Here is a 24,035-nt window from a genome sequence, read left to right on the forward strand (position 1 = left end):
AAGAAAAGTAGGAAGATTTGAGGGAGAAAATCCTGTAGGGTTTGGCAATGAAGAGGCCCCTGGCAATCATAGAGAAAGGGATATCCATGGCATATTTAGTGGTGGAGGGAGAGAAAAAGCAGAGTGCAGTGGGTTGAGGCATGAAGGGGCAATGAGGAAACAGAGATGGCAGTTGGTTAATGAATGCGGGACATTGGCATGGGAAGATGAGCTCAGCTTCTGCATTCTGGGGGAGGAAGCACAGAATTTAGCTAAGCTATGTAGAATCTGCACTAAATGCAGTTTCTTTCGTTGTTTCCCTACTTCCACCTTTTTCTCTTTCTTCTTTCCCTACTCATCTTCTCTCCATCCCAACCACCCCGCCATATATTTTTAACCACATGATAGGACCTTTGCCCTCATGGAACTTACATTCTGGTAGGGGAGGCAGGCATGAAATAATCAAGTCTTGATTACTTATACTCAACCCCACAAATAATAGATTATTATAATTTTGATGAGTACTATAAAAGAAGAGTACAGGCATTAAGAAGAATCCTGCCTTCTTTTGAGTATTGCTTCTCACAAGCAAAACAAGAATCAAAGTAATGTATATTAGAAGGTGCTGAATACATGAGCTGACTATAAAATATTACTTGTTTTGTTTGAGTTTGAATTCCCAATCAAATACCATTTTTGTCTTGAATGGAAAAAGCCAAACTCTCAGAGGTTTTTTTTTTTTTTTTTTTGACCCCTCCAGTCCATCTTAAACTGAAACATAATAATGGTAATTAATGCAGTGTTGACTGTCTGACATTTTTCCAAGAGACAAGATGAAAGAGATGATATACATCTCAAAGGATAGAAAATCTCTGGTTTATCTTTCACAGCATAATGAAATATACTTTTATCATTAGAGTCAAGTAGAATCTTATTAAGACTTGCTGTGCAAGGTAACTCCAGGAGAAGATGTCTGTTGCCCTTGACTACCACGTGCATATTTGCTTTATGTAATGCAACGGAAACTTTTAATTGCCAGTGTTAAATTCTCTGAAGTTAATTTCACATCACCTTGACGTTAAGCTAACAAGCAGACAGGGTCATTCCTGGTTTGTAAACTCTGTTGTCTGGATCATTTAATAGTATCATATTCAAGAATGTGAGTGGCAGAGAATTTAAAGAAAATTAACAGTGGGGCTCAGAACTGTGAAATAACTCCTCAGAAAAAAAAATAGAGAATTTCTTTTTTCTTCTCCCCTTTCACTGCTCTGGCAAAACTGGGTTACATTTTCTTTCTTCAGAGAGACAGATCAGTATGGATTTTATGCCAGAGGCCGTTTTAATACATGAATGATTTGTAGGTAAATTTATTGTAGCCAATGGGTGCAGTCAACTGTGTAATAGAAATATTGTCAAAAAGCCGGGATTATTATTTAAATAAGTGCAGTGTTAAATTTGATTACATACTTTTTAAAGCTAATAAAACATTTCATTGCTCACAAACTATTTCCCATAGTCCCATTTAGTCAGAAAACATAAATTAAGTGAGGCTCTGCATAGAAAATTACCCAGGCTTTGTGTTGATGGAAGCATGCATGGAAAAGCTAGGCAACCACACAATTTGAAGACGAAAGGATATGAAAAGGGTTGCCAGGCTCCTGTGTAGGCTGGGGCATGGGGACACTTTGTATTTGAATCATGATGGAAAATGACAGCCTAGGGGAGCACCAATTTGAGATGGCCTCTGTGGGCATGGAATTATAGAAAGTCTAGAAGTGAGGCAGCGTGGGGACCCCGCTTTCTTTATTACAGGCAGAGAGAAGACACCTCCATTGATAAGGTTCTGTGCACTTGGACATAGGGTCTTTCCAGAAACATTAGCCACTTTCTTGTTAAAAAAAAAAAAAAGTAATTGTTTTTGTTTTAAATAAATCAAAATAAAGCCCTTGGATGCCAATGTGGGGATGTGACATTTTAAATTGTGCTATTTGTTGAGCTTATCCTGTGACAGGTCTTCATTTCCACCAAATGTCAAGGATCAGTGCCTTGCATTCATTTTAATGAAATATTGTGCTGATAAGGGTTATGAATGCCAAGTTTAAGCTGTAAATTACTAAATGCCGGGCTGCTTTATGCTTTGTGAATTCACCAGGGAGCAAGCTAATGAAGGTTTCTTTCTTGCTTCCTCTTACAGTTAGGGATTCACGGTTATGCCTTTGCAATCACAAATAATGGATATATCCTGACGCATCCAGAACTCAGGCTGCTGGTAAGAGAAATTATGTACTTCTGCATTTCTGCTTTTATGATTTTGAAAGATTTCCTTCAATTCAACGAGGATGACACTTTGCTGCAGTTTTCACTTTTCAAAAACTGTTCAATTCATAGCATTGTAAAGATCGTTATAGAGTTTATAAACTGGTATTTTGACACATAATATATAAATAACGTTGGATAAATATATTTACCATGATGCTTTTGTATATAAAGCCATATATGTCTATATGCATTTATTTATTTAGCTATCTCACATCTGCCAACATGTGGAAAAAATGTTTAACTCTAGACAGCATGAAACCTATCATAATGAGTCCCTTTATGTAATACATGGACACTCATACTCCAGCTCTAGACCCACTTACTGCAAGTCTAATTTGACACAATAAATTAGACCCAAGATCCCTGGAAATTTATCACGATGGGATTTGCCCCCAAATTACATTGCTTAAGCCCAGTGCTTCGTGGATAGAAGCTATTCAACAGCTTTTTTGTTAAATCAAAGCAGCTGAGATGTTTCTCTATTTCCTGCCTATGTCATATCCAGTAGCATTGCTTGGTAAACTGATGTGTAAACCACTTTCTTTCTCTCAGTATCATTTGTACTGTCTCTGAAGTGAGTAGGGTTAGGCCAAATCCAAAACAGCCCATGGTAGCATCAACCCACATCCCTGGGCAAGGCTGCCCTTGGAGCATTGGCCATGAGTGTGCCACATGTTTGCCACCCCTGAACTAATTGCAGTGTGTTGAAAAAAGGACATCCCTTTGGGTTTGTGTGTGCTTATCAAATTTTTTAAAAAGATACAGAATTATAAAGAGTAATGCAGTGAACACTGTTTTTTAAAGTTAAGAAAGTGTAGATCGTTTTCTTTAGCAATCAGCAAACACACACGCACCTGTATGCACACACACAAATGCATACATACCCATCCACCCCACCCGTCTTTTCCCATTCATCAGAATGAGAAAGTAGCGGCATTGCCTGCTATGCAAATGTTTGCTGGCAAAGCATTGTGGGGACGAGTCCACTTCTCACTTGCATCATTGTTTAGAAACAGTTCATGTGAGAGCTCCATCATCATCCAACTTTACTCTAATCGCCCTGGTATTAATGGAGTCATGACCACATCATGTGGATGCCATATGCATGCTTTAAGATGGGCCTTATGGTAATATTCAATTTCAACAATCTTTTTATCAAAAGAGGACTGAATTAACTAGTTGGCTAATTCCAAATGTAACTCAGAATTATTGAAAAGTCTGATTGAAAAAGTGGCTGTCTTTTTAAAGACATTTAAGTCCAAAGACATATTGAAGTTTAAAACTCTTTGCACATTACCCATCTCCAGGTTGCCCAGTTGGCATCATTTGTTGGAAGCAGGAAAAGTTACAAGTTTGTGTGACTGAGTTTGGGCTCCTAATGTGTATTTATTCCAAACTGGAAAGGAACAGAATCAATGAAACAATCAAACGCAAATCTTCTACCAGTAAATGGATTAATTTCCTGTTTATCATTTCCTATCATTTAAAGGAAAAATGAAATGGAATCAGATGTCAGAAGTCACCAAGGTAGCATCCTTCTCTCTGTGGCAATGGACATGATTAGCTGCCCGCCACACAGTCAACTCACAGTGTGAACTGGTCCCCCCAGTGCTTTGCCAACAAACATTTGCCTAGCAGTCTTTTGTATCTCCTGGCCCTGCAGCAAATGGTGTGTTTGTAAATAGTCCATCTGATGCACTCTCCAGAGCTGTGGCCGCTGAAAGGGCAGCTGAAAGGCTCTTGGAAAAGCAGACCAACCCCGTCAATGCTGTTCACCTCCTAAGAGTATAGATACTTGTAAACACATGCCATTGCTGTTCTTCTGTTGACACATCAAAAGTGGTAGTGGTTGCTAGGGTGAAAAGTGGTGGTGGTTGCTAGGATTTCGGCCACGCCATACATGAGGTGGCCCAAACAAATGCCCCATATTCTATTTATGAGAACCCAAACCATATGAACCATGTTGCAGTTGATCTGTGACAAAAACATAAGGAATGATCAGACCAGTTGGTCATCTGTCCTATTCATCTGTCTCTCACCCTGAGGCTATCAGATACTTAGAAGAAGTTTAGGGTGATACCAGCCATTAAGCATTACATGAATTAACCCATCTGAATGTGGTCAATAAGTGTATGTTGACTCTGACTTGAGTTCTGCATTTTCCTTCTGAGCAGAAGACGCAGCAAAGTGGGAGGGACTCAATTCCGGCATCACACTGTGAAACTCAACTCCTAGTCCCGCTACATCCACACTATGTGACTTCGGGCAAGTCACACAGGCTCTCTGAGCTGCACTTTTCTTTTGTAATCATGCCATAACCATAGTGCATAGATCATAGCTTGTTGTCAGAGTAAATGAGATAATGCAAGCAAAGGACCTGGTGCGGAAAAGCAGGCCCCAGGATATCTCAGAGGCAGTAGTGGTTATTTGGACATCTTGTTTGTGTTTATTTTCTATTGTTCTGTCCTCAGCTTCTGTAAAGGTTGGAAGAACATGGTGGTAATGGATGCTTAAAGAGGTAACCTAAAGAATACTTTTTGATTATTCAGGTTATTCAGGTTTTTGTGATAGACATTGGGAAGGGATCGTGTACATACACTCTCAGTTTTCTTTTTGGTTCTATGGCAAGCTTGGCCAACTGTGGTCTAGAAGACAAGCAGACAACTTGTACTAGAGGTTCTATGTGAGTTCTACCGTGTGAAGAAACCAAGGTTGTTTGTTTATTTTAAAGGTAACAATAAGAATAATACTAGCAGCCACAGTAGCTAAAGAATGATAGCTAAGAGTCAGCCAGCATGAATATCTGTGGCTCTGGCGTGCACAAGTTCTTCGTTCATCTCTGTTTTGTTCACTTATCCCTCCTTTCCCCCTTCTCCTTCCTTAACCACCAGCCCCCTCGAGTAGGGACTCAGTAGATGAATAAGTGAAGGGATCCTCTAAAACCAGTTTCATTTTTACTTACTTTAGGTTCTTCTGGAGGGTGTAAATGACTTGTGAACTTACCCTGGAAATCCAGTGTCTTCATGGGGCGTAAATCCACCCTGGCCAGAGCTCTCAGGCATGGCTAGGAACAGCCAGCTGCTAGCAGCCTCTCTAACTAGCTCAGGCAGGGAACCTGCATTCAAACTCCATTTGTCTCCTCCCAAGCCCAGCCATCTAATCGAATCCTTATTACAAATGGACGATCCCCTTAGTTCTGGCCAAGGCCACCAGATTAGCACGGTGGGTGTGAGTGTGGGGTTGTAGCCAGCATGGGAAGGACACAACGAGCTGACTTAAAATAACTCCTATTCCCTCTCCATCTGCCATGGAGTTTGTTTCGGGCCCTCCAGCCAGAGGAAAGAGGTGGGTTTCTCCGAAGCACGATACCAATATTTTTCTAATTTGTCCTATAAAATCTTTCCCCTGAATTTAATGTTTGGCTTGATTTTATCCAGTATTTTCTTTAATCTTGTGTGATTTGGGTGTGAATCATGAAGTGTCTCCAAGAACAGCTCAGACATAGGGGCCTTACTCAGCAGACTCACTTTGGTTTAATTGGCAAAGCTGCTGAAGCAATGCTTCTCTGCAGTCTCTGGGCTGTCCTTAGTCCTCCTCCAAGGGTTTCTCAGCCTCTCTGTCCTCGCCACCAGTTTGTGAATTCCTGATAGATTAACTGATGTTGGTTCAGCAAGCGTTGCCCTTGTGCCTGGTGTGGCTCAGTCCTGTGTTAGACTGAAGACTGATAAAGTAATCTTCAAAGGGTCCAGGGGGCTGCAGCATGAATGGGGACAGACACCTGTTCTCAAGGTGGGGAATGGAACAACAGCGCAGCAAGAGTGATTAAATGCTTTTGATCCTGAGAAATGCTTTTTGAGTTGTGATGACGCCCCTGGAATGTTTGTTTGTTTGATCGTTACCACTTGTTAAACATTCAGGTATGGTTAAAACTAGATTTTGTTTTCTTGCTTTTTATAATTCCTTTGTATTTGAGAGCTTTATGAGTTTTTCTTAGAATGTGGAGCCCTGAATAGATCTCCTTTTCTTTTGCCCAACGGCAGATTGGGTTGAGATTTTGGTCATCCATCTGTCCCTACCTTTTAGAATAAAGGGACAACTAAATTGATTTCCTTCCCCCAGGGAGGAGGTCTGGAATGTGGACCTGGTCAGACCGACAGGAGAACACAAAGGAGGTTCCCTTTCAGCAGCCGCAGCAATGGCAGGGTTCCACCGAGGAGCCTCGGGCAGGCAGGATTTAGGACTCATTTCCATGAAGCCTGCATTGAAATTGGCCAAAAGCTGTTTGTTCTGTGTCTGCAAACCCAGGAGATGGGGAAGGATGCTGTAGAGTTTTCATTCTGGAAGAAAATCTGTCAGTCACATGGGTCACATATGTGGGAGTGGATGAGATGGAAGTAAAAATGATGGAGAGAAATTCACGTTCATTCCTTCAGAATATACTGGATGTTCACTATGTTGTAGACTTGAGCAAGCTGCTCAGAGAGGTCACAGTGTGCCCTGCCTCAAATAACTCAAATAGGATGGATAAGATATGTGTATCAGTAACTGTGGACAGTAGAGAAGATGCGCTTTTGATTTGTTTGTTGTTGGTGGTATTAGTATATTTTTCTAACATTCACTGATTCCTTTTTATAGGACAGGAACAATTCTAAGTGTTTCACATGTGTTAATGCTTTTGATCACTGACTAATTGAATAGCAAGCCTAGGATACTATGTGCCTTGGAAAGGCCTAGAGGCTTAAGGGAAGGATGAAGGGAGGGGACGTCCAGGTGGGAGATCCATCTAGCAGCAGCCTGGAGTTGAAGTGAGGACAACTGTGAGTACTGGGCTGAGCAGCTGGGCTTCCCTAAGACAAAGGTAGATATCCCCGTGTTACAGACGGGAAGCTGAGACACTGAGTCATAAGGTGACGTCTCCCAAATCACACAGCTAGAAAGTACCAGAACCCGGACCCTTAACCCCAGTCAGTTTAGATGTACTAAGTTCACTCTGCTGTGTGGGTTCTTCAGGAAATGGGAGGCAGAGTGGTTGGAGGGTGGGAATGACTGGGATGCCTGGTCTCTGCAGCCATATGGACCAATACCAAGATAATCATGGGGCGATGACTGTCAGAATCTGTCTAGACTTAACACTGTCCAGTAGGAATATAATGTGAGCCACAGACAGGAGCTGCCTATATAATTTCAAATTTCCTAGGTGCCACATCTAAAAGAATACAAAAGAAACAAGTGAAATTAAATTTAAGAATATATTTTATTTATCCTAGCATATCTACAATTTCAATGTTTCAATATATAATCAATATAGACATTATTAATGTGATATTTTACATTCTTTTCATGCTAATCTTTGACATCTGATGTGTATCCTACATGGCACATCTCAATTCAGACAAATCACATTGCAGATCCTCAAGACCCACCTGTGGCTGTGGCCCCCATAAGGGACAGCACCGGTCTATAGTGTGACCAGACATTTTGGACCCTTCTAGATAAAATGGATTATAGGACCTCCTCTTTCCTTAAAGTGGGTTAGAGCAGGCTCTATTGCCACCACCAGCCTTCACTGTGCCATCCTGGAAGTCTGGGCCAACTTCCAGAGTCAGTGGCCAGTTAGCCTCCTCTGCTGTGGCCACCACCCCTCCCTCCCAGGCTGTGGCCTCTCCAGCATCCAGGAGTGGCAATGGGAGGTTGCCCAGAATTCAAGGGGCCTTGACTTGATTGCCAGGGCAGATGAACTCCATAGTTTGGCCTGGAAACTCTGGCTATTCTAGCCGTGTAGGTTCACCCCTAAGCCATCTAGACTTCCGCAGACAAACTGTCATGGAAGCCAGTGGGTGGAAAGCAGTAGCCACACTGGGTGAACCTGAGCACTTAGGTCATCTAAATCAGAATGTGTTGACGCGAAAGCCATTTCTGTTATTCTGGAAAACTCAGATGAACTCTTGAACAAGTTTAAATTTTACAGATAACTGCGTCATCTTCCTAACCCAAGAGTCCTCGCACCCCCTCTGGAATTTGATATTGCTGTTTCCACCACCAGCTCTCCACAGCCTGGGTTCCAGCGTGGCAGTAGCTTTTCCCTGTGTCACTCTGGACTGTCCTTGCCCCATTCCAAACATGGATTCTGCTTCTTTGTTCTTGTGGATGCCTGGGCAGTTCACATTTGCTAATGTGCATTGGTTATAGATGGGCCGTCATGGAAGGTTATTAAATCCATGGATTGATACATGGACATGCTAATCAGTGTAAATGTTCTCACACTTTAGTCCTCTTGTATGGAACTAACTGGACATCCCCCATGGACACATGTGAATATGTGTTAAATGCTAACTAGACAGTGCATATCAAATATCAGTTTAAATAAGGGTTTAAAAAGGTAGGAGCACTTCTAGAATCCTTATCTGAGTCCAACTGACTTAGTTCAAGCAGTGGGCCATGGGAAGAGATTCTGTATAATTCCAAAGAATTTAGATGTGAAATTCAAATGGAATTTTTCTTAACTATGCAATTCCACAACTGAGGAAATAGCGGGTCCTTTCGTCCATTCCTCAGAAACCCCAAGCTAGCTCCTTCCTGCTCCAAATTCTTGTGCCCAGCTCTTCTTTACCTGAAATCTTGTTCCAGGTACACCTGTTACTGGCATTTTCTCATTGTCTGCTTCTTAGCTCGATGTCACCTCAGAGAACCATCCCTACACCCACCCAGAGGAGCCATGCTCCTCCTCCATCACTCTCCATCACGTCCTCTACCTTAGTTTTCTTGAATCACTTACCACTCTTCAAAAACGTCTATTGTTTAACTTCTCCCCTGTGGTCCTTTGTGAATAGCTGGGACTTTGCTACTACACAAAGGGGGTAGTCAGTAAATATTTGGTGAATGATCTGCAGGATGTTTGACTGATGCTGCTGATTAGATGTCTGAGTACCAGTTTCTTACAATAAATGAGAAGAGCAGGTGACACGTGTTCATTCACCAAACATTTGTTGAGTCCTTGCTACATGGAGTGCAGAAACAGAACTGTGGTTAGTTAAGCTCCCTTTTTTTTCCACCCCTCCCTATCCCCTCCTGCTTTTCTGCAAGCATTCATCAGAAGTCCTTGAGTCCAGCACTGTGCTAGCTAATGGAGACAGAAGCAGGTAGAAGGAGTCTCTGCCCACAAAATCATCACACAAAGCAAGGGTTCCCCAGTGGTAAGAGGGACCAAGAAGAACTATGGGCTCACAGACCAAGTGTCTGCTTTTCCTTAGGGGAAGGGTGCCCTGAGATGCAGGAGGGCTTCCCAGAGGAGATGGGGGAGGACTGTACTCAGCAGATACCCTAAACTCTCCCCAGGATCACTGACCTCAGGCTAGACCAGGCATGACTTTCTCTCTCTCATCTCAGGACTACGCATTCTGCCGGCCACAGCCTATGGGGGTGGGGGGATGGGGAGTTGGGCCTAGCATTATTCACAGAACTTTCGGTGGTCCCCAAATGCAGGGATCTGTTGCCAGCCTCCTGGACCCCCGCTCTCAGGCTGCTGCTGAACTGAAAGAGACTGCCCAGTAGGTGGCGCGCGGGCACCGCTGAGTACCCGGTCCCCACGCACAGCCAGCCCCTGCCAGCGCACGTTCTCAGAACGGAGCCCGGGCGACTGCAACCTAGGCCTGGTCTGAGTCCATTTCGTTTAGTTTCAAAGAAAGAATTAACAGAGGCTTAGTAAGTGTATCTGCTCAGAGGAGGGCGTTCTCTGAGAAAAAATAAACAAGACTGTGTGACCCCACGTAGCGAGCCTGTTCTTTTGGAAATACATCATTTGGTTTAAAAAAAAAAAAAGAAAGAAAAAGAAAACAGAGCCTTGTGTGCTTTCTTCCTGATGGAATTGGTGAGGGCACCGTCCACACTGCCTGGTCTGAACACAACTGGACGCGTTGCAGCGTTGAGGGGAAGGCTTACACCTGGTGACCCTGGGGGTGAAGTCAGCGGGTACCTGGGTTTCTGTGGGGTGGGAGCTACGCCCTTTCTGCAAACCTCGAGAAGTCAAACCCACAACTCTTGTGACTAGGTGTGTGCTTGGACACTCAAGGATCGATGGGGTTTGGAATCAATCCCACAGGTTTTTTGTGTGTGTTTTTTTTTTTTTTTTCGGACAGTGTGCTTATGAATCCCCTCTGGGTGCCAGGCACCACAGCACCCAGGCGACCAGGAATCACAACACTGCCCTCACCACGGGTCTCAGGCCAGGCCCTGTGCCGAGAGCCCTGGGTGCCTTGCCTGGGTCAGTTCTCATTGCCTCGTGCATGGAGTGTTCACCACAGAGGGGTTGACTGTACGTGAAGATGCTCTATATATGATTTTAAAAATTAAATTAATAAATACATGTTTGGAGGGCAAAAAAGATATTCCCTGATGCTTAGGCCAAGGAATGTCAATCAGAACGTAAATTCGGGTCAGTCTTCAGAAGAAAAACCAAGACAGCTGTAGATAATTACCCGCCTCTGGGCGCCCATAGATCTTCTGGGTCCCTCTTGCCAGCAAGGAACTCCTGCTTTGTAGGACGATGTAATGTCTTCATAAAATCAAACTTATTCAACTGAAAGAATGTCCCTGAATGCTGAAGCTGTGTCCTCAGGTTCTTTGACAAAATGCCAGGTTGGGCTACAGAGCCTCCATCAACCTCTCCAGACAACATCCCCCTGGCCCCAGGACACCCACCTGTATGGAACCCAGCAGTGGCCCCCCTGCTCCGGGCTGTGACTCTGGAGTCTGCCGAGTCGGGGACACTCACAGGAAATGGAGAGAGGGGAGGGGAGTCAGGCTGTATGGTCACTCCCGTGTTCTCCGGAACTAGCTGCATCCCGTCTAAAGCCACATAAGCCTCCTCCTCTCTGGGCTCCGGCACCTGCTTCTCCCTCTGGCCCTTCATGCAGACGGGTGGGAGTGCCCCGCTGTTTCTAACTTCAGGGTGCTGCACCATTTCCTGTTGTTCCCCACACCCTGCCCAGGCCTTTCCAAGAGCCTCTTTACTAAACCCTCCTTAATTCGCCAGCTCGTGTATACCACGTGCTTCCTGCTGTGGCCCTGAGTGATACGAAGGTGAGAATACATGGAAGGTTTGTCTTTTATAGTCATTACTCTGCCAGGAAAGAAAGAAAGAAAGAAGAAAGGAAATAGGGAAGAATGCAAAGAAAAGGAAAGGAGGGAGAGAGGAAGGAAGAAAGAGATGGAGGGAAGGAAAAAGAAAAAAGGAAGAATGAGAGACCCTCCGTGAGTTCCTTTGTTGATTCATTCATTCGTTATTTATCTACCATTGTAGTGGGAGTGGAGAATTTCCATATTCCCTTCCAATAAACCCCGCTTCTGCGCAAGTGATTAACGATTGTTACCTGTTGCTGACAACCAGAGCAGCCTGACTGATCCAACCATGAATCCCAAAGTCTGGGAACCACTGGTGGGTGTGGCTCTGACCCCTGCTCTCAAGTAGCTCACAGTCTGACACGACCTCCCGCGGCCCTGTCACCCCTCCTTTGTAAAACTTTAGTCCTCTCAGCCTCCCCTTCACCCTCAGAGGGGTCTGTCCCCATTCCTCAAGTCTTTTTGCATGGACCTTTGAGTCTGGGCTCCCCACTACATTGCAGAAATATCTTAACACGTCTGCTCCTCTGCGCTGCAAGGAGCATGAAGACACTGATGAAGCCATGTTTTGTTCAGATTTGTATATCCAGGGCCTGGCGAGGTACTTGGCAAAGGAGGTGGAATGACAAATAAATGACGAGAGAAAACCCGTGTATAGGAAATTGAGCACACAATGAAACAATATATTATCAAGCACCACGGTTGAAAGTACTGACAAGAAGGAGAATTTATGAAAGGACCTGGTGTCTCGCTGTGCACTGGGTAGGTAGGGAAGGCTGCAGGGAGCTGGCTTGCAGCCTGTAACTTTGAGGCCACAGTCTAGCACACCTGGGAGCAGCAGAAGGCCTTTCAGATAACCTGGATGAGTTACTTGCTCATTTGCGTGTGACTGGAACCCTTCCTCCCTTCCTTTGTCCTCCCATCTTCCCCTCCCTCCCCCGCTCCTGTCTTTCCCTCACATGGCATTTGTCTATTGAACACCTGGCATTTGACAGACACCCTATTAGATGCCAAAGATCTAGTGATAAAATAAAGCAGATAGAATTGTCCCTTTATTTGGTGTTTTCATTCTCATAGAGAAGATAAGGGTTTTTAACGTTCATAAATAAACTGATAAATATAAAATACTACATAATTTGGATAAGCTCACCAAAAGAAACAAAGATCTGAGAAAACAAAAAGTAGGGAGAGGTACCTGCCTTATTTAGATGGTCAGGGAGACCCTTTCTTAAGGATGATGGTTTTTTGGTTTGTTTGTTTTTTGTTTTTGAGACAGTTTCGCTTTGTTGCCCAGGCTGGAGTGCAGTGGCACAATCTCGGCTCACTGTATTCTCTGCCTCCCAGGTTCAAGCAATTCCGGCGCCTCAGCCTCCTGAGTAGCTCGGATTACAGGCCCCTGCCCCCATGCCTGGATGACTTTTTGTATTTTAGTAGAAACAGGGTTTCATCATGTTGTCCAGGCTGGTCTCGAACTCCTGAGCTCAGGCAAGCCACCTGTCTCGACCTCCCAAAGTGCTAGGATTACAGGCGTGAGCCACCGCGCCTGGCCAGGATGATGTGTTAAGCTGAGTCCTGGGGGATGAGAAAAACTGTGGAGACTGGTCCAGGCGGAAGAAACTGTATGTGCAAAAACCCTGAGGCATGGGGATGGCGAATATGCTGGGTTCTGGAATCTGTTCATAGATTTAGGCCAGATTTTCAAAGAAGGGTAGGTGACCCAGGTTTTGTTGACAAATTCCTATTTGAGGCTGCATGTCGCGAAGTAGTTGCTGGTACTGCCCCATTTCCTCTACTCTGCCCTGACCATTCCTGTACGTGTAGCATGGCTCATACCTGCCAGCACCTAGGTGAAGGCTTTCTCTGGCTTCTGCAGTCCTCTCTTCCCAGGCATGCAGCAGACCAGACGTGACAAGGAATTAGCATCCCTCAGTCAGACTGCCCTGCTCAGGTGGGGTGTCTCTGAGGTGTGTGTTTTACACTGGCTTCCAGAGTGCCCTGATGGGATTATGCCACAGTTGCCCACAGTGGTAACATGCTTGCACCAGGTTGGCTGCCCTCCCACTTCTGAATCACTTTGCCATGTCCCTGCGGGTATTTCCTGGAAATCCCTGTCAAATAAAAACTTTGCCCTTGAATCCTGTTCTCAGGGACTTCTTCTGAGAGAATTCAAGCCAAGACACCAGCAGTTGATATGTCTCTGCAAAACTTGATTTGCTGTAGACTAAAGCTTCAAAAGTAGTTTTGAGTGCACTCACATAGGCTTTTATATTAACACCATGGCATTGAGCATGCTTCCCATTCTATTTCAGGCCCCTGAGCATGTATTCCTAACACACCAGCCTGCTTGGAGAATCCACATTTGCTTGTAGAAGTACCAAAGAGCCTTGGCTTTATGCTATTAATAACTGAGAGTAGGCATTTTAAGGAAATTTGATTTAGAGATAGGATTCTCGGCTGCTTTATTATTTGAAGAAAGGATTTGATGAGGAAAAGGCTTTTCTTTTCACTGGACACACTCTGACCTTTGTTCTACTAGATTAATTTCATATCTAGAATGCCCCATCTTGGATGATGAATTAGCAATAAAAACCTCATCAAAATGTAATTACAGGCGAAGTGTTGAATAACGATCTCTTAAAAATTCCTATAGATTTGTCTGCACCTCCTTCCCCTTGTGGGGGAAATGAGCCTCAGCTGCTAGCTACTAGCCTCAGCTCAGGAATGCAGACCCTAGCCCTATTGCTAGGCTGGGATGTGAGTCCTGGCTTCTGACATTGCCCAGTGTCATCTAATTGATCAATTGCTTTTCTCCATGTGATGCACATCTTTATATAATTTAAAGGACCATCTCACCGGGGGTAGGAATACACAGGAAGTGGGAGCTCAAGGCAGAATGAAACACTCTCCTCCTCCATCTGTGGCAGCCTGCTGGGGGGAGAGAGTTATTAATTAAAATGTTAACTGCCCAGACAATAGCAGGCAGACAGCTTGGAGAAAGCCTGAGAAGCAGGCATTGCATTAGAACTTTCATAACTGCAAATTCCAGGAAAGTTTGTTCCTCCTTAAAATAGGAAACAGAGCCATCTGCCTCTAAGAGGAGACTTGACTGGGCTGCTTAAGTGATGTTAGGGCTTTCCCAAAGAGCCCGACTTGTTTGTTTCCAGGGAGATGGACCTGACTGAGAGATAACCTAGGCTTACCCTCACTCTGTTGCGGGCCCTGTAAAACCCTACAGCTGGATCTGACAGCAGAATATCCAAATGATCCCAACTGGGTAAATGCCCGCATTCATTTGAATAACTGAAGAATTCAATCATTTGAATGCCAATGATTATTCCTCTGGGAGTTTACATTTTAGAAAGACCTTCCATCTGAATCCCCATGAGAGCATTAAATTGCTATCTAATTAGCAGTCCCAAATTATATATATTTAAAAGATAATTAAAGGTTTGAAGGCTGTTGGAATAACTGGTTATACATTTAAATGAATCACTAGAAATTTGTTAGTAATGTGTGGAGTTTTCTTTTATTTCTTGCTCCCCTCTTTGAAGTTCAGTAGACCCAGCCTCGCAGGGTTAAGTCTGGTAGCAGTAAGATAAAGGCAGATGTTTTTAATTACTTCAGCTCAAACCTCCAAATAATTATAAGCAGCTGTCATTTTTACATAATCCTAAATGATAAGACCCAAAGAATGCAAATAAAAATGTTGAGACCGTGGGCTTTTTGGCACAATAATTTAATCCCTGTCACACCACTGCACTGACCATTGTACTTCTTTGAGGAATGTGCTCTAACAATTGTACGCTTAGGTGAACTTTCATCATCTTATGATAGGCACATCTATTTCCAAACACATCTCCCAGGTGCCATTTTTACATTCTCTGTGGAGGTTGCTAGGCAAAGGGAAACGCTAATACATTTGGAAGTTTGAGGCAAGGAAGGAGCTTTGCTAAGCCAAGCAAGGTTTTTGTTGAAAGTTCTTCTCAGCCTCACTTGTCCCTTTCTCCTAGAGATGGAGTCTACCCCGTGTGTGCCCCAGTGGCCCCCTCCCTCCATTATGTAGCATGATAGAATTGTCCCTGGGAGCATTTCTTTGGCCTGTTGCTGGGGTTTTTATTGGCTCAGCCACTTCTGTGTACCAGCTAACCAAGGACAGAAATCCCAAATGACAGACTGACCTACCAGCTCCAACCCGGTAGGCTCTACATTCAGGTCTTAAATTCCATGCTTTTGATGCCTGTCTCTTCCTGGAAGGGCAAGGGCCTCTTGAGGAGCAAGGCAAGGGGACATTTAGTGCAGCCACAATGGCTTCTCTCCTTTGGAAACAATGACTATAATACCAAAGTCCATAAGATCAAGGCAGGCAATTCACCCCAGGCAGAGCTGAAGCCCCAGTCTGCAAGAGACAAATTTAGAACATCAGCTGGAAAGTAGATGCACACGCACACACACACACACACATTCCAAATTAGATCGGCAGCCCGAGGATCCCTCTGCTAAGGAATGCTCAGGCTGGATTTAAATTGGGACTGGGACCTGGCTTGGCAGAAATGTGGCCCAGCAGAAACAATGGCCCAATGAGCTAAGCTGGATTCCTTGGGAATGGGGAATGGAAACAGATGAAAGAGGAGAGACGTCAGACCAAGGGTTTTTCTGGAATATTTAGAAGCTGACAGACATCACAGAGTATCGTTACCTCTCCACAGTGAAGAAATGAAGAGATTTTAGAAATGTATCCTGAATATTACAACCAGTTAAAATATTCTGATTCTTCCAAATGCCTGCTTCTCCCAAGGGGCCTCTCCTGGAGTTTCTACGTTTCTAGCTGCACTCCAGGAGGAGGATCTAGTAGTAACTGGGAGGGGCTGGGACTTTTATCTGACTCCCAGGATTGCTGCAGGTTTTTCATGAATATGGGGTTGGACTCCCATGTTAATGAAGCCCATGTTTATCCAGGCTCAAATACAAATATAAATATTATGATTGTATATATTTAAAGGGAAGATTCATTTGAGCGTTAATGATTTGAAATTCACCTTTGCTCAGTATGGAATTCTAGGTACCTGGTTAATGGTGACTATAGGTCACCTTGCTGTCATCCCCTTCCTGCGTCCTCAGGATACATCTCAAGTAGGCACTGGGCAGTGATTTCAGCTCCAGACTGGGAGGCTCACTAGTCCCTGGTTCTCCATGGAGCAGTGCTGTCTCTGAGGTCAGATTCTGGGGCTGAAATTCATCCAAGCTACTTAACCTTCCTGACCTCAGTTTCCTCCACTGAAAAAGGAGAACAAAAGAAATAGTGCCTACTGCATGAGACTGTGATGAGGACTGAATGAGTTAATGTTTACAAAATGTCTAGAACAGGCCAAAAACATAGGTCATTGTTATGCACGTGTTTATTAAATGAATACATAGACTAATTTGTTCATTTACTCAGTCCACTCGTTCATCACATGTTCATGGGAACCTGTTCTTTGCCAGGCATTGTCCTAGGCATGTGGTCCAATGATGGACATGAAATAGTCTTTTTACCAAAGATGCTTGGGACCTAGTGGGGAAACAGGCAAGTAAGCTAATAATTTGCAGTACAGCCTGACCTGGTCAGGTCAGGCAGACTTCCAGGAGGAGTTGAAATCCTGAGGGGTTGGCAGAAATTGACCACCACCCTAAACTGGAGTGAAGAGAATTCAGAGAACATGGGGTGGCATGTGCAGAGGCCTGAAGGCAAGAATGATGATGACATTTTTAGCAGCCGGCTCAGTCCAGCTGGGGAGTACAGTGAGAGGCAGGGAGTGGCAAGAAAGGCCAGAACAGCAAGCAGAGGCCAAGTGACAGGGACTTGTGGAATTCTGGGCTGTTGGGTGCCATCATCTAGGGCAAGAGGAGCTAGGAGGATTCCAGCCCAAGCAGTGATATGATCTGATTTGGGTTGTGAAAGAATCCCTCTGGCTGGACCCTGGAGAATGGATTGGAAGGGTTAGAGTACAGGCAGGGAGACCACTTAGGGGATGCTTGCTTGTATCAAGGGCAGAGCTATCACAGTGGCTGACACTAAGCTGATGGCAAGATTGATATGATCCAATTCCAAGAGACATTTAGAAGATAGAAGCAATGGACATGGTAGCTTAATGGACCCTGCTTGCTTTGCCTGGCTTACTGCCACTTTCTCTGATTATACTCGCCCATTCCAGCTCCTGCCTGTGTTTCCATGGTCACAGGCAAATATAAGACCCAGAGAACTCAGCCTTGCAGGGGACATTTGGCTGTCCTCTGAGTTATGAATCACATCAGAGCTCCCTTGGGTTTATTCAGACCAGCATGCATCCAGAAACATTTTTAAAAAGACATATCACTGTAATTGAGAATCACACACACACACAAAATCAAAACTGAGTATTTTGCTGGATCACCTGTCCAGTGGAGAGGATGGACCGATGATGGATGAGAACCAGCTCAGTTTGGTAGTCGGAACACAGCTGGGGCTTAGAGCATATGTGTACAAAGTGGCCACATGCATATTTATACTGTAAAGCACAGTATCCTCAGAGGGGGTGCAAAACAAGGGCCACCCCAGTTGAGAAAGGAGAGAGACTCAGCCAGAAGGATCTGGGAGATTTCTTTCATGGAAAAGGTGTACACAAAGATAGAGCCCTTCATGTCTTTTCTTCTTTCATAAGTATCTTCAACAATTTTTAGTAGGGAAAACAAAACAAAATAAAGCTATTAAACCAAGCATCTCCCTAAATAAAATTACACACACACACACACACACACACACACACACTCCTGATGAAGGCTCAGCATTCTGTTGTTGGTTGTTGGTTGATGCTATGACAGGCATAATCAGGTAATGGCAGTTGACTTGGAAGAAAGAATTTCTTTCCCTCTTGCCTGCATCCCTTTATTAACTTCACTTGCAAATTCATTGCCAGCTTCCTGCCCTGCTTGTCGTTTGGCTTAAAAACCTGAAGTTGAAGGCTCTCTCTGTTCCTCAGCCATCTCTGAGATGGTGAGACTAGAGTTCACTCCCCCCAGGGACTGAGTTAAGGAGAGGCATTGGAAATGGGGTGACAGGATATGAGTCAATGGGCCCGAACTACTGACCACAGGAGGAAAACCAACAACAGAGAGAACTCCCTCTTCCGCCATGGTTAGCTGCGGCATCGTTCAAAAGCTAACATTTTGTAGTGTTGATGGATACTACTTTGAGATTTCACTTGAGCGAATAAGGAAAGTCAATGTTTTTGCAGTTTCAAAACTAGAATCAGTTAGTTGTCCCTAATTGTCCCTCATATTCAAAACAGTCTGATGGCTCCACATACCCAAGAGTCTTTTGATACGGTCAACTGCTCAAAGGAATAATGTCAAAAGAAGTTCTGCAAATTTTTTAAAAAGTTACCTGCCAAATGTCACAGACATACTTTCGAATTATAGAGGTCCTCTTTTTTACCCTGGATAGTCTAATGACACAGCGGTATCTGAAGACTTTTATGAACTTGGCTTTGGAAGAAGGCATATATCCATGTTCGGGAACTCAATGCAGCCCTCTCTGAAATTTATTTCGAGGCTGTCTTGCATCTGACTTTTGTCGAGTAGACTTTAGAGAGGGTTTTGTTTGCCTCTAAGTGCTCAAACTCGTCAGAGCAGAGGCCCCCGGGTGCCCACATGGGTCTGTATTTTGCATGCCCGTCTGTGTGTGTTCCTTCTTCTTTGCCCGAGAGGATTCTTTTCTCAGCATCACTCGCTTACCTACAGCAGAGGTCTGGAGTTGCCACTCTCCCTCCCTGCTTTCAGAGTGCCCTGTTCTGTGTCCCACTGCTGGCACAAAAGCTTCCTCCCAGCTCAACTACTCAGCACTATTTTGATTTTTCTATCTAGCTTGCTATTGCAAGACCAACTAGCTTTTTGAGAATGGGAGCTTAAATCCAGCCTGTGTGGTGAGCATGTTTGACCCACAAAAACAGTGGTGGGCTCAGCTGCCTCCTCCCCACACACAGTGCTGTGTGTGACTCATGGCTACCCAGAGGACACTGATTAAGATAAAGGTCATTCCGGTTTTCAAAGCAGCCTGTTAATTGTTGTTGTTGTTTTTGTTTTGTTTGTTTGTTTGTTTTTTAAATACCAAAGCTGTTTTAGTTTTACAGTGATCAAAAGGATTTTGTAATCATACTAAGAGAGCACATACAACTTTTCATCTTTGAGACGCTTAAAAACATTAATTAATAAGAGCACAGTACCTTTTAGAAAAAGGAAAGGGCTTGTTGTCTTGACATGCCCAGTTGCCTCCTTCCCACCTTCCTGCTGGTTTTTGACACACCCTCATGACCCTTTTTCCCTGCAGTGTATCTGAGCTTCTCATCTTTCCGTGACATGTAAGATCACATCTCCGAACAGAGGCTCACTGGCATTTTTCTCTTGGCATAATGTCTATGTCATCCCATTGGGCATCTTGTCTAGAGAAGTCTGGGCTATCGTGGAGTCACACATCCAAGGAGACAGCACCATTTTGGTGGAAATCCGAGCTGAAATGATATCCTCCTGTACCACAAGGGTTCCCTGAGGCCCTGAGATCGATATTGGTGAAATTAAGTAAGATATTGTAAGTTGGGCATCAGCATATTGCTGCTTACCTCACTGCAGCCACTCAGTTTATTGTAGGTGTTCTCTCTCTCTCTCTCTTTTTTTTTTTTTGTTTCTAAGGCAGTCTCTGTCGCCCAGGCTGGAGTGCAGTGGCGCGATCTCAGCTCAGTGCAACCTCCACCTCCCAGGTTCAAGTGATTTTTATGCCTCAACCTCCAGAGTAGCTAGGAATACGGCACACGCCACTGTGCTCAGCTAATTTTTGTGTTTTTTGGTAGAGATGGGGTTTTGCCATGTTGGCCGGGCTGGTCTCAAACTCCAGACCCGCCTCAGCATCCCAAAGTGCTGGGATTACAGGCGTGAGCCACTGTGCCTGACCTCGGCCTAGGTGTTCTTAATATGACACTGATTCTCCTATCCCTGGCCAACAAGCTCAGTTTCAGCGCAGGCCAAATGAGTCAGCTGGTAACAGAGACAAGATCGGCTAGTGGGATTTCACTGCCAGTGTGATTCTGTGACTGTTAATGGATCTTCTGGGTCCAGTCCCATCAGCAGTCGCCATCTGAACCAAGGACCTGCATTAGCCAGGAGAAAAGCACCTCAGGGGAGGCAGCGCCGAGGGCCGGTGACCACCAGACCGCAGGCTCAGAAACAAGGTTAGGCCAGCTGCACCATGATGCCGCTGCCTGTCAGCCACATCACCACGTGACCCGCCCTTCCTGGGTGCTGCGTTTTCCCATCTCTGAAGCGGTTATCCCTCACCTGGAGTTGGGAGAATGAAATGAGACACGTGCTGCTGTTAGCACAGAGCCTGGCACCAGAAACATTCACCCTTATGATGAATGATGGGAAATGCAGGGGGAAACTGCCCAGAGGGGGAATAATCACTCTTTTATTCTTTTCTAAAGGCAGTCACTTGGAAAGCAGAACAGATTAGTTGCTACATTTTATAAATTCCTTGTTAGGGAAACAACTTTGAAAAGTAAAAACAGTAACTGATTCAAAGTACTTTTACCCTTTGGGAAAGGGCAGAATGGCAGGTGCCGCCCCCGGTATGGTGTTAGTAAGGGCAATAAACACTTTGTATACTTTTCCTTGTTTTCCAAATTTTCACCAATGAGCAGTTATTACTTGGATAAGAGGGGGAAAGTAAGGAAACAACAAACGCTCAAAGTACTTAGATTGTGACTTCATGCCCCCCACTTCCCGCTACTGATCCCCAAGGGAGTAGGGGCTGACAGAGGCCACTGGGGCTGCCTTTCCCCGGGGCCATCTCCTCTCAGTCTGTTGCAGCCAGAGGCCTTGGTGTGCAGTTGGCAACATGGAATCAAAAGGGAGGAGGCCCTTGCTCTGCCACAGGCCCCCCTGGCCTTCGCCTTGACCTTGAGACAAATCAGCACCAAGTCAGGTCGAACAGCCTCCTTAAAGGAATTGGGCTATTTATAAACAAGATACTGTTATGAACCCCTTTACCTGTGAAGGAACTTCCTACCTGGGGGTGAGCTGCATCGGGGCAGGGGCTGCCGCACCTCATCAATCAGTATCAGCCGTTGTTAGTACTGATCGAGTGGGCGTGTTTTCAGGCTGTATTTGTTGAGACACAGGATATGCTGGGCTCCTTGCTAAACCATGTTTATACCCTAAACCATGTTTATACCCATTTGCTTCTTAGTGCAGCCCTGTAAGCTGAGTGCCCTTACCTCCATCTTACAGATGAGGAAAATGAGGCACAGAGACGTGCACACCCAGCCCCAGACCACACAGCATGTAGAACTGATTAGAATCCGAGTCTGACTCCAGGGCCCTGGTTTTAAGCACCCTTCTAAATGGGTTCCCTTGATGAAGCCTGATTCACTGGTAGTGAACTGGGATCAACAACATGAGGGTGGGAGCTCATTCTCCCTGGGTGCCTTTTCCATGCCCTTCAAGGCTTGCCCAGGCCTGTCACAAAGCCTGAGAAATATTAGGTGTCCAACAGTATTGTGGAATGTGTAGGTGAACAAATGAGTGAATGAGAGAAAGAATGGATGAGTGATCGAAGGAATGGAGTGCCCTGTGGCCATTGGTCCTTATCTCTTGCATACAGAGGAGTGAGGCGTACCTACATCCCTTCACCTGAAATGGTCTCTTGAGCCTGAGGTAGAAGAGAAGACACAGGGCTTTAGAGGACATCGTAAAGGTCTTCACCAGCTGAGGACTGCGGCTGCCTGGGAGAGAAACATCTGCCCCAGATAATGGCTGGCTGTCAGCCCTCGGCCACACCCCATGTCTAGATGGCATTAGCTTTGGGCAAAGTTTCTTCCTCTGCAGTTGGAGATCTCCCCTTCCTTCTATCCCCTTCCTTCCTGTTGGCAGCGTGGAGTGGCACATACAGTTTATCAATTACTAGCACACACAGCATTTGTTCCACAGAGGCTGCATGGACGTGTACAGCTGATTTCCTCTGGCCTTTCCCAGAAGAACACAGAAAGAGCAAAGGGATTTTGTTTTATTTAAATCAACATGGCCATCGCCTTGGTCCAGCCCATTGTGCCTCCAAAGTCAGTCTGTAGGTAACGCAAAAGGGTGCTGGTATCCAGACCATTAAATACGGCCAGGAAGGCTCTGGGCTGCAGGCAAGTCCTGGTTCCAGCTTGCTCCGCGGATGGGTGCCCTCTTGTCCCATCCTGCTAGGCCAAGGGCTTGTTTGTGTGTTCCCCACATCTGGCCTTTATTTGAAACTCCACCTCAAAGTATTCTATAGCACAGAATATCTTTCCTTATTAAATTCTCCCCCACAGATTTTTTTCATAAAACAGGCACCAAAAACTACAAACCTACCTGTGGCTCTCAAAGTATCTGTTTATAAACCTTTGGAAACCGTTTGCAATTTGTTAATCACATTTTCAAAGGAAGTTACAGATTATAGATACACTAACAAATGCCATACACAATGGTTAGGCCCCGGTAACCAACTCCTCACTCAGAAGAAGAGGGAGTTGTGGAGCCGAGGGACCTGGGATTTGTCCCCTTTTAAAACTGCATGGGAGAGGGGAGACTGGGCCTGGGAGTTGGACATTTGAGAATTTAGTTCTTTTTCTGTCACTCATGGGGGTAAGGGGTGAGGGTGAGTAGCCAAGGAGAGATCAACTGTGCTCAAACACAGTCGTATATCTTGGAGAGTAGTGAGGCATTTTATAAATCACATGTTCCTCGATAATCATGAAAGCACCAATGTTTGTGAATACTTCACATAACATGTACTTTAAAAGCAGTTTATTTGAAAAGAAAAAAATAAAGGCACTAAATATATATAAGTTGGAATTCTGTTGACTACTCAATGCTTAAGATCCAGGCCAGCTTTAAAAAAAAAAAAAAAAGCCTTTAAAAGGGAAGGGGGATAATGTGGAGATAAAGTATTGATATACAAAACATCCAAGAATTTCAGGTACAACCTGATCCAGGTGCATATACCACATTTTCAGGACTCTCTTCATATCCTTTCTCTGCTTTCCCTGCACTGGCTTCATGCCCAGTAAGACTGTCTCCAAGTAGTGGCAGAGATGACCATGAGCTATTCGAAGTTCCCATCCTGGCACCTTAGCAACACCTCTTTTTCTGGATAAATCCAGGAATGCATCCCAAATTGAATCTCATTTGAATTTGTGTGGGTTAGGTACCCACCTCTGAACCAGTGACATCCTGGAGTGATGTGGACCTCCCTCGCTGATCAGGCCACATGACTGTATCTTCACTAGAATTATGCTTAATGGGAGTGGTGCCCAAGGAGTTCCCTACAGGAAAACCGAGGTGATTAACCTGGAAAACGTGGGGAATGGGTGGTGGCAGGACAAAGCATAGGAACCTTCCTGATGGAGCGCCACTCTCTGGCCTTTTAATGTACTTTCTTAGTAAGGGAAAAGAGGTAGGTGGATTTAGGCTTAGTACGTTAGAGTTGTCTCATAGCTCTTGGCCTGTTATATCTATGCAACAGCCCACTGACTTTTCTCTCACTCAAATTAATCACTCTGCTGCATGACTGTTTATATTCTAAAGGAGCT

At 44.7% G+C, this 24,035-nt stretch overlaps 1 protein-coding gene across 5 annotated transcripts in view; it reads left to right on the top strand.

The window, feature by feature from the left end:
- Positions 1 to 24,035, top strand: part of CACNA2D3 (calcium voltage-gated channel auxiliary subunit alpha2delta 3) — a 941,064-nt gene that overhangs the window by 715,600 nt on the left and 201,429 nt on the right. For all 5 annotated transcript variants that reach the window (XM_015130679.3, XM_077993170.1, XM_015130680.3 and 2 more), the window contains one exon: positions 2,174 to 2,248. In XM_015130679.3, coding sequence (XP_014986165.1) covers positions 2,174 to 2,248 — 75 coding nt within the window. The remainder of the gene's footprint in view (positions 1 to 2,173; positions 2,249 to 24,035) is intronic.

The sequence above is a fragment of the Macaca mulatta genome, chromosome 2 (assembly GCF_049350105.2).
Source record: "Macaca mulatta isolate MMU2019108-1 chromosome 2, T2T-MMU8v2.0, whole genome shotgun sequence".
Classification (NCBI taxonomy): domain Eukaryota; kingdom Metazoa; phylum Chordata; class Mammalia; order Primates; family Cercopithecidae; genus Macaca; species Macaca mulatta.